Below are 11191 nucleotides of genomic sequence, written 5' to 3'. Positions count from 1 at the left end.
ATGAAATGGAGAGTTTAAGTAAAAGCTTATATATAGAATGGGGAGAGAGTTCTAGGCAGCTTTCCCACTCACCTAAATTGTCAGCCAGACTTGAGAAAAGACTGACCTTTGGGGGCCTGCTAATACAAAGGCTGAGTTGTGATTCCATCACAACATAATTAAGTACAATAGATTTCAAGTTACTTCTGTTCTTTTTTTTAAGATTTTTTCTTTTTTTTTTGGATGTGGACCATTTTAAAAGTCTTTACTGAATTTCTTACAATATTGCTTCTGTTTTTATGTTTTGGTGTTTTGGCTGCAAGGCATATGGGATCTTAGCTCTCTGATCAGAGATCGAACATGGACCCCCTGCAGTGGAAGGCAAAGTCTTAACCACTAGACCACCAGGGAAGTCCCTCAGGTCACATCTATTCTTGTGTGAAATTTTCAGTCAGATTTTTTTAGGGACTCACTCTTACGTCTGAATGAAGAGCAAGGGATCACCACACAGACATCTGAGGAAACCCTCCAATGTGAAACACAAAAACAAACAAACAAAAAGCCAACATCAGTGAAACTCGAAGGAAACAGATAATAGAACAAAATTATAAATAATTAAAATTATAATTATATCCACAGAAACATGGAGGATAATGCACGTGTGAATAAAGAAGATTTAGAGAATAAGAAAGATAATTTGAAAATTAAAAATGTGATTACAGAATTTAAATGATAGAATGTGAGCTGAAAGAAATACCTGGCAGCCTGGTGTCACTATTATCCTTACTGACGTGAAGGGGACTCTGAAACTCTAGGGAAAAATGGCAGTTACGGAACCAGTGGAAAGTGACTGTATCTGGATGAGGCCCAGCAGTGTGAGTTTTAAACTGTTTTGGGGCCTCAGTCCTGACTGCACATTAACATTAGTCAGGAAGCTTTTAATTCCTGCACACCATCTGATCAAATGAATGATTATACCGTAGTTTTTAAAGACAGGCCCATTTTTATTAGCTTGCACATGAAAAAATGCCATAAACACCATGCCTCAATAATCTTTAACTTCTGTTCCCAAGGTAGGATACTTTCAAGATCTGGGCCTTCTGCCTTAAGATGGATGTGCTTAGCAAAAAAAGCTGTAGTAGTGACCCCTTTTTGGCTGAGCTGTGTTTCTTTATTGTGCATGAGAATCTTCTGTGAGGCTTGGTCGAAGTGCAGATTCCTGGGCCCAACAAGATTCTGATTCACCTTATCTCTGATGAGACACTGGGAGGCCATGTACTTAATAGGTTGGTATCAATGCAGGTGTTTTGTTGATCACAATGTGGAAAAGCAGGATAAATATTATGGCATTTTCAGCCTGTGCCTAGGGTTTGGTCTTTGTAAAGTCTTTTTATCTTCTTCATATTGTCATAAACAGAGACCTGCCTTTCAGTGGTCAGTGTCTCACAATCCTATTTTGGAGCTTATTTTTAATTGGCTTATTAAATCCTAAGTCTAGCTTTTTAGAAGTAAGGGCCTGATTTTACTGCTCTATCTTATTTAATGAAGAAGTCTGTTGGAAACAGACTGAAATGGGCAATGGTGGAAGCAAGGGAGGCAGTTAGGAAGATTGCACAATAATCCGGGTAAGAGATCGTGGCTTGGATCAGAGTGTTTGTGGAGGTGGAGCGACATGGTTGGATTTGCCTGTATTGTTATGATATAGGTGATAGGATTTGCTGATAGAATTTCATTATACATCCAAGGTATAAGCCAAGTATTTAATTCATAAATTAAGGAATAATTCTTTCAACTGTAGAAAAGTAGGGGAGATATTATATGAAGCAGAAGATTTAAATCTATCTTTTTTATACTATGAAAGGTACTTTATCAAGGTAGTTAAAATATTTGATGATGACTAAATAGTACTTCTATATATATATTTACATTTTATTAGAAAGATAATTAAAACCCAATCCCAATGTTTACTGAATTAATTTTTATCTATTATAAAATATCTAGTTAAAAGCTTAATGTCTTACATCTAACATTTATAGTTAAAATAAAATATATCCTAAAGCTTATTTGTTGGAAACAGAGAAGTCTACTGATTAACAGAAATTTGAAAACAGTAAAATATTTTTTAGAGATGAGCTGGTTGTATAAAGTTAAATGGAAGAAATATAGAAACTACTTTTATTCATTGTAGTGTCTAAATCACGTGAAGAACTAGATAATTTTTTTCTGAGCTCTATCAGTAGGGGGCAGCAAAGTTTCAAGTAGTGTGTTTTCAGATTCCTGGGAGGCTTTGCTAAGGAAAATTTCGTGTTTTTTTTTTGTTGTTGTTGTTGTTACCGTTGCTCTTAAGAAGTTTGTTCTGTCTTGCTTTTTAATGAAGTGCTTTGGTAATATCACTTAAAAGCCCTGTAGCTTTTGTTCAGATATTTAGCCACCTGTTCCCTTAGGCGCTGTAGATGCTTTCTTAATGAGAGTATGTATTTTTTTCTTTCTGTAATTTAGGGAGTACCAGGGCCAGGAAAATATGACATTAAAAGTCAATTTCAGAAGAATGAAAGTATGTCATCAAACGTAAATCATGCATCACCTGCTTTTCTTTCTCAATCCCGGGTAATGTTCTACAGTTATTTCATATTTAGTGTGTAATAGGTATAATGCAATGCCAGCAACAAATCCAGTGGTGTTAGGGAGACTATAAAAAGAAAAATGGTATTTAAACAAATTAGGAACAGATGCAGCCTGGGCAAATCATTTTGCCAGAAATGTGGGTAAAAGGAAGTGACTTAAGATTACACTATTAACAATAATATGCAGAGATGGATATTCAAATTGAAATCATTTATTAAACGTTATCTACTAAGCAAATTTGCTTATGTGGAAGTTCAGTTTAGCTTATAAGAGATTTTAGTCTGGGTTTTAAAATATACTAATGAATATGTGAAGTGTTGACGTGTAATCTATGAGGACATGCATATCTTTTGGAGAAGGTTCTGAAGGCTCTCTGGAGCCTAGCTGTAAATTATATCTAAAACTGCCACTGGGGCCTTTATTAGTGATGTGAGAGTCTATTTCACAGTAATCCTGTTCTCCAAGGTCTATATTGAGGGGACTTGAAGGTATCTAAGATATTCCTAAGGCAAGAACATTAGCAAACCTTTATGTCACAGTGGCCAGATCAAGTAGTTGTGATATTTAACCAATTGTACTATGTAAAACTCAGATTATCTTATTTAACTTGGGAAGGTTATTAACCTTCAGATGACTACAGCGGGCTACTTTAGTTTCATTGTACCTAAGAGGCAACTCCTTGGAGACAAATAGATTGCAGGTATATTTTGGAGACACAGTTAACATGACTTTTTAATGGGTTAAATGTTGTGGTGAGGGACTAGGAAGAATCAGGAATGAACAGCAGGTTTCTGCCTTGAGCAACTTGATAGTACTTAAGGTACTACACAGAATGAATGCGAGGGAATGGGATATCGTGTGTGCCCCCTTGATTTTAAAAATACCATTTTTACAACTAGAACTCGCAGTTTTTATGCTATTCCTGTTCATCTGATATACAGTCCTAATGTGACATTACTTAGCACCAATTATAATATTTTAAATATATTTTCAGAAATGAAAAAGAATATATCAGTTTTGCTTAAGAGGATCATGAAGAAAAGAATCATGGTTCTGGGGTGAAAGATATGGAGGAGTTAAAAGCAACAGGACTGCCTGCTAGGGGTAGTGTTAGTGTTTAGCTGAATATGAATAGATTTATTAATGATTATGATTGAAAAAGCAATAATGAAATTAACAAGGTGTACTTAGAATACAATTTTTGATTTATAGGATTAAAGACATGTTATGTTATTGGGATACTTATTTTAGTCTTGACTTAAGGAGTTGTCTGGTATTTTATTTAAATGCATTGAATTTTCTTATGTCTTCAACTATTAATTTTTAAAACATAAGATTTCCTTTATAATAATGGTTCTCAACTCTTGCTGCATATTAGAATATTTTGGGAAATTTTAATACATTCTGATACTCAGTTGCTTTCTTTCCTCTCTCCCAGAGATTGATTCATCTGGTCCTGAATAGGACCCAGGCACCAATACTTTTTTTAACTCCTCAAGTAATTCTATATGCAGCCAGGGTTGAGTATTACCATTTAAAAACATTGACTCAGCATTTAAATAATAAAATAGTATTTAAGAAGGCTTTGGAAATGTTCCTACATGAAAGGAGGCTAAAAGCAATATCTGAGCCTAGACTAGGTTATGTATTAGAGGGGAAAAATGCAATAGAATTATAATTAGATCAACTGACAGGTTTGGAATATGAATGGAACATTAGATAAAAGTCATATCATTGATACATTTAAGAAAATACATGTAAGAAAATACCCTATTTTTAATAAATACACACTAAAGTATTTAGGGGTAAAGGGCCACAACACACATAACTTTCCATTAAATTGTTCTATATATATGCGTGCTTGTGTGTGTGTGTGTGTGTGTGTGTGTGTGTGTGTGTGTGTAGAGAGAGACAGAGAGGGAGGAACGGACATACAGAGAGAAAGACAGAAATAGAGTGGGCAAATGAAAACAGTGAATGGCATAACATGTTAGCAGGTGCATCTGGGTAATCATTGCGCAGGTATTTTCTGCATTATTTTTATTCATAAATTTGAATGTTCCAAATTTTAAATTAATTCTAAATAAAAAAGTTAAAAAAATAGATTATTCAATGCTATATTTCATAAGATTTCATAATTTACATATAGATACATGTATATTTAATATCAATCAATTAAATATTATAAATTTATAATAAGTAAGCTTATTATAAGTTTATAAAATCATAACTTTAATATTATAAGTTAAAGTGGATTTATATACCACTTGAATCTAAGATTTTTTTCTTAAGGTAGATAATGGTATTGTTGAATTAATTGAATATATATGTTGAGGAACTTTGTCAATTTATGTAATTTTATTACATAGAAGAAACCATGTTAGATCATGTAGTTTTTCTTTATTATCTTGCAGAATATTTTAAATGTGAAGATTGTCCACACACTATCATCTGAATCTCATATTGAGATGATTTCCTTTGAAAAGTCTTTCTGGCTTAGCAAAGTACATAATGCATTACTGTATTAATATATAGATGATTTTTCTAAAAGTATATATTTTATGTTTTGATATCTTTACTCATCTACATTTTCTTCACTCCATTAAGAAATAAACTCCAGATGTTATATTAGTAAGAAAGCAGCTTTTAACTCACAAAATATCAAAACGTACCATAGTTTCTTACTGGCATATTTTCTTGTTCTTCACTAGAGGTTTGTCCCTATGAAATCAATCACCCCAGCTCCTGGTGCATATAATGAATCTCGAACTGCTTTCAAGCCCTTGAAGAAAACACCAGGACTGAAAAATACCTCATTTGGTCAAAGTGCTGCTTGATTCACACAAGACTCTAGGACAGAGAAAATGCCAGGTTAGCAATGAATTCATATGTATCTACTCTTTAGCTTTATGCAACTTAATATTCTTAAAATGGATGCATCAGAAAGTACAATTTTCTGTTCTATGGGTGGTGTTGTCATTTTAAGTCAACATTTTTTTAAGCATTGATTTTACACTAAACACAGATAAAAATAATGTACAGTTTTAGTAAGATTTTAATTTAACTTGTCACATCGCTTAGTTGTAATTTTCTATTGTTTTCCTTTTATCAATAAATTTCCTAATTTTCCCTTGGTAGGTGAACATATATGTAAATTATGTGGTCACTGCCAGTAATATAACTTATGATATTCAGTTTTGTTAAAATTTTATTTTGGAGATGTCCAATCACATGTTCTAGTATTCTCAGTGGGTATTCTAGTATACAGTGGATAATCTAAAACTATGACACAAAAATAACATATAATGACTAACACATTGCTGATGTATAACAAACTCAGTGGCTTAAAAAAACAGACTTTTTCCATCATATCCCATTAATCTGTGGGACTGCTAAAAGGCAGAGTTCAGATGGGACTGTTATTCAGAGTGCATGCATAGCTCAAGCATTGCTGCCCCAGGGTAGTTGGTCTTTTCACATGGTAGCTCAGGGCTCCATGAGACCTGGCAGAAAGTTGCAAGGCTTCTTATGACCTACCCTCAGAAATTCCAAGACATCACTTTCTGTTAGTCAATCAAGTGGCACAGGGTAGCCTATATTGAAAAGAAGGACATGAAACTTAATCTTTCAATGACAGAGGTAGCAAGGAATTTGTGGCCATCTTTAATCTGCTATAGATTACCCTCTGGAAATATTTTCATTTTTCCTACATGCCTTCTCAAGGCCTCCAAAGTCTCAGGCAAGTATGGTATAATATTAAAGACCAGGATCTTGTTATCTAAGTCAGGTGTAGGTCCAGGTGGGGATTCTTGGGTGTGGTCCTTCAGATCAACTTGTATATCTCTCTTCTCTATCAGAAGAGCTGTGAACTACAGATACAAGTTATCTCCCCCATATTTTCAACACATAGTGGTGGGAGAGAGATAGGATAATAATACTAGAAACTCCTATTCAAAAAAGAGAGAAAACTGGAGGTCCACAGTATTACCAAATCAAACTTGGGTCCACTTGCCCGTGTGCAGTAAAGCCAATCTACTGACACAGGGTTGTGGTGAAGAAAAGTGCAGCATTTACTGCAGGGCACCAAGCAAGGAGTCGAGGTAGCTAGTGCTCAAAAGGCCCAAACTCCCCAATGGCTTTCAGGGAAAGGTTTTTAAAGACAGGGTGAGGGAGGGGAATTGTGGGGTGCGTGATCAGCTCACGGACATTCTTCTGATGGGTTAGTTGTGAGGTAATCGGGAGTCAACATCATCAACCTTCTGTTTCCAGCTGCTCTGGGGTCTACCTGTTTGTGGGCAGCATACAGTTAACTTCTTCCACCTGGTGGAGGTTTCAGTATCTGCAAAACAGCTCAAAGGACATGGCTCAGAATGTTATCTATAGCCTTTGAGGAGGAACTAAAAGTGCTTGACTTTGTTTAATGGCTAAAGTATTATTATTTTGTCTTGCTTGACTGTTATCCTTTCTTTCTGCATTTTCTCCCTTCTCTGATTAAATTTATTATTTGGAACTTGTGGAAGGCCTAGGAGCCTAGTTTTCTACAGATAAGAGACAGGCAGAGGGCATTGGGTGAGGGTATCTGTCCTGAGAAGGCCCCATGGGGTCCTGCTCAGTGACAGTAGAAGTCACAGGCCTATAGCAATTCTGAAGTCCAAGCTGGCACATGTTGCCATTTTCTTAATTAGGGCTCCCTGGGAGTAAGATTTCCTGTGGTGCTTTGTTTTACCTTTTAGGCTCTTGGTTTCATCCTTTGAAACATCCTTCCTCTTCTATAAGAAATAGGCTGTGTTTTCAGCTTTCTCAATCTGCTTCCTGCCCAGGGAGATCCGGGGTCTATGAGCCACTTTTCATTTTGTACTGTTGTTGTTTCATTACAGGTTGGTTCATTCCTTATTAAAACTTGGTAGGTTTATTATTGTATTAATTTATAATCAAATACACTGGACAAAAGCCAAGCTCACATGTACTTCTTAGAAAAACGTTTGTCTACTTTGGGTCACCTTTAGTGTTGCTGTGTTTCCATACTCTTAGATTCTTAGGAGCACTATTGCACTATTGTTTTAGCTTAGAGGGTCTATGACATATGGCCTTAAAATTCCTAGATGTTCTTTTCTTTAACTGAGAGATGCTATGAGATACCATCTTAAATCTTCTTGAGGTCTTAACAAAGGTCTTACAGCTGAACCCTGGATTTGGTCTCAGGGCGTTTCTTGCTTTGAGAGCTTTTTGCTGTGTGGAGAGACTGGGGATGAAAAACAATTTTACTTTCAAACTCAGAAAATATTGGTTTCGTTTTATTTCCTATAAATTCTGCTTGAAAACTGAGCAGTTTTAGCTTATCTCTTTCTAACTATACCTTCTCACACACAGCTAAAAGCAACTAGTTGGCACTTTTGATATTTAACCTAGAAATTTCCTTAGCTAGAATCCACTATTTTATTAGGTGTTTTCTTCACTATTCCAAGTATTAGTTTTGCCAAAATTTCTGCCATTATAGAATACAAATTGTCTTTTCTCCAACCTCCATAACATTTTTATCACTCTCTTTAAGCCATTACCAACTGTCTCCTCAAGGCCATGTCTCTAAGTCTTGAGTTGTTTCACCTTCTGGCCCATTGCCTGATCCCAAACCATTGCTCCAAGTTTTGACACGGTAATTTTTCCTTATAGTAATGCTGTACTCATGGTATAAAATTATTTACTATTTATGCCATTGAGAGGTTGAGTATTATTCTTCTACATCTTCAATCTTGGCTAGTCTGGTGGCTTTCTTCTCCAATAGCATGCAGTGGAAGTGATATTCTAGCACTTCTCAGGCAAAGTCATAAGCTTAACAGCATATACCTGGGTCTATAGAAACAATTGATTTTGGAGACCTGAGCTTCTAGATAGAAATCTGACTAGTTTAAGACTGCCATTCTGGAGAGGTCTTATATAGGTGCTAGGCACTACCCCAGATGAGCCTAGCTCAGTAGTGTTTATCATGAATCTGAAATACAAATTATTTCAAAATATCAATTTATTCAGTGACCCAACTGCCTTAAGTTTGGGCCTTGTTTTCAATTTGATGGTCTAATGTATTACAAATAAAGTTTTATAAATTCCCCAAAGGTTATTTTATTTTTAAAGGATAAAGTTTAATTATGATGACCGCTAAAATCTAATCCTGATCTTACATATTTTAAGAATTAGTGAGAATGGCCTTCTTGTGTTTTCTTTTTCCCATGTAGATATTAGTGTACAGTAATGACTTAGACTCATAAATCAGTCATAGAACAGATTCAGCCACCTAATATATGGCTCAGAGCTGTGGCAGGTTACTGTTCGAAGGCATCCTAAACTTTCTAACTCTGGGGTTCCTGGGTATTTCTACACTTAATAACTGGAAAATGAACATAAAAAACCTCCAATGTAAGTGAATTATAATGATCAGGGTGGCTTTTCAAATCAGAACCTTAACAAGGTAGTACCTGAAATGCACACACCTTGAGGTCCCTATATTTAAGTACTGAAGCTCAGTTGTCACAATGTTATGTTGTCCTCTCATGCCAGAAGAGAGGCAAATCTAAGATATTTGTATTTTAAGTCCCTTAAATGGTGGCCCAGATAGTTTTCATTACGCTCTCTATTTATATTTTTCCCAAGCGTTATCAGTGGAGGAATGTTGGAAGACGTCAGAAATAAGATGTATTATTGGCATTTAGGTTTTCTGAGAGTTGGCACGACAGACTTTGGGGGAATAGACTTTAGAACTAGAATATTTGAAAAACTGGGAAGAATTTGTGGGCAGCTTCTTTGAGAAAGACCTTACATGTATCAGGAGTACAGAGGATTTGACTGTGTAGAATGACTTGATCACTTTTAAACCAGAAGGAACCTAAAGTATCATCTAGCCTCATGCCCACTTGTTTGTTTCCTGCCTGCAGTGAGAAGGGAGATTGCACCAGAATGTAAATCCACACAATGCTTCCTTCATGGAGAAAGACTAGTTATAAAACGTTTGGTGAGTCAATTTACATTTAGTTGTAAGCTCCTTTTATTATAGATTGTTCTTGGACGGGCAGCAGTTCACAGATCACATTTTGAGTAGCACTGATCTAGTCAATTCCTATTATCTTCAGACAGGAACTTGAAGCCCAGAAAAACAAATGAGATTTAAGTGATGGTTCATACCTATTTAGTTGCAGATCTAATTTAGTAGATTCCAGATAACATGAGTACAACCAAATCAGGTGTTCTTTCAAGTATTTGATATTGCATTTTATGAATATTGCTGCTCACTGGAACTGATTTCTTGAAAATACTGAATTATAAAACATACAAATATTTGTTTCAAATATTTGAATGTCTTGATACAAACTTTTATCAATGGCAAAGAAAGTTGTTTCGATTATTTTGAATGAATAAAAAGAAATGTTATTCACTCAGATTGTCACTGTAGAAAATATTCCTGGTTATAAATGTACACTAAAGGGTAAAAGGCAAAAATTAAAATAACTAAATACTATGATAGGAAGATTGGGTGATAGCTGATTTTTTTCTGTTCCAAATTGATTTTTAATGTTGTTACATCAAGATTTCAGTACTTTTTGGCATCAGAAATTTCCCTTCTGCCCTCCTCCCTCCCTCCCTTCCTTCCTTCCTTCTTTACTGAGTATAATTTACACAATAAAAATAATTAATTTTAATTACATTTTGATGAGTGTTGGTAAATGTACACAGTCAGATAATCACCACTATTTAATCAAGTTTTAGAACACTTCCATCATTCTTAAAACGTTCTGTCAGGACTTCCCTGGTGGTGCAGTCGTAAAGAATCCACCTGCCAATGCAGGGGACTTGGGTTTGAGCCCTGGTCCGGGAATATCCCACATGCCGCAGAGCAGCTAAACCCTTTCGCCACAACTACTGAGCCTGCGCTCTAGAGCCCATGAGCCACAACTACTGAGCCTGCATGCCACAACTACTGAAGCCCCCACGCCTAGAGCCTGTGCTCTGCTGCAAGAGAAGCCACTGCAATGAGAAGCCCGTGTACCACAACGAAGAGTAACTCCCACTCGCCACAACTAGAGAAAGCCCGCAAGTGGCAGCAAAGACTCAACACAGCCAAAAATAAAAATAAATAATAAATTTATTAATAAAATAAATAACATAAAATAAAATATCATCGCCATACCCAAGGTTATCTAGGTTTCAAAAAAAAAAAAGTTCCTCATGTCCTTTTGCAGTTAATCTATACCCCCACTCTTGGCCCTAAGTAACTGTCAGTGTTTCTATGATTTTGCATTTTCTGGAATTTTATATAAATGGAATTACACATTATTTAGGATTTTGTGTTTGTCATCTTTCACTTAGCATGATGTTTTTGAGGTTCATTCATGTTGTTGCATTTATTTTTTCTTTTTATTATTGAGTATTATTCTGTTGTTTGGGTGTACCACATTTTGTTTATCTGTTCACCAGCTAATGGACATTTGGGTTGTTTTTATTTCTCTTGCGGAAATAACTAGGAGTAGGGTTTCTGGGTCATATGGTAAGTATATGTTTAACTTTATAACAATTTGACAAATTGTTTTTCAGAATGGCA

At 35.4% G+C, this 11191-nt stretch overlaps 1 protein-coding gene across 1 annotated transcript in view; it reads left to right on the top strand.

Annotated features, from left to right (window-relative positions):
* Positions 1-11191, top strand: part of STPG2 (sperm tail PG-rich repeat containing 2) — a 347209-nt gene that overhangs the window by 106409 nt on the left and 229609 nt on the right. The window contains 1 exon segment of the mRNA XM_007463823.1: positions 5316-5475. Within this exon segment, the coding sequence (XP_007463885.1) occupies positions 5316-5475 (160 nt within the window).

The sequence above is a fragment of the Lipotes vexillifer genome, unplaced genomic scaffold, assembly GCF_000442215.2.
Source record: "Lipotes vexillifer unplaced genomic scaffold, Lipotes_vexillifer_v1.1 scaffold49, whole genome shotgun sequence".
In the NCBI taxonomy this organism is placed as follows: domain Eukaryota; kingdom Metazoa; phylum Chordata; class Mammalia; order Artiodactyla; family Lipotidae; genus Lipotes; species Lipotes vexillifer.
Note: the sequence above shows the minus strand (reverse complement) of the source record. Positions and strands in the feature narration are given on the sequence as shown.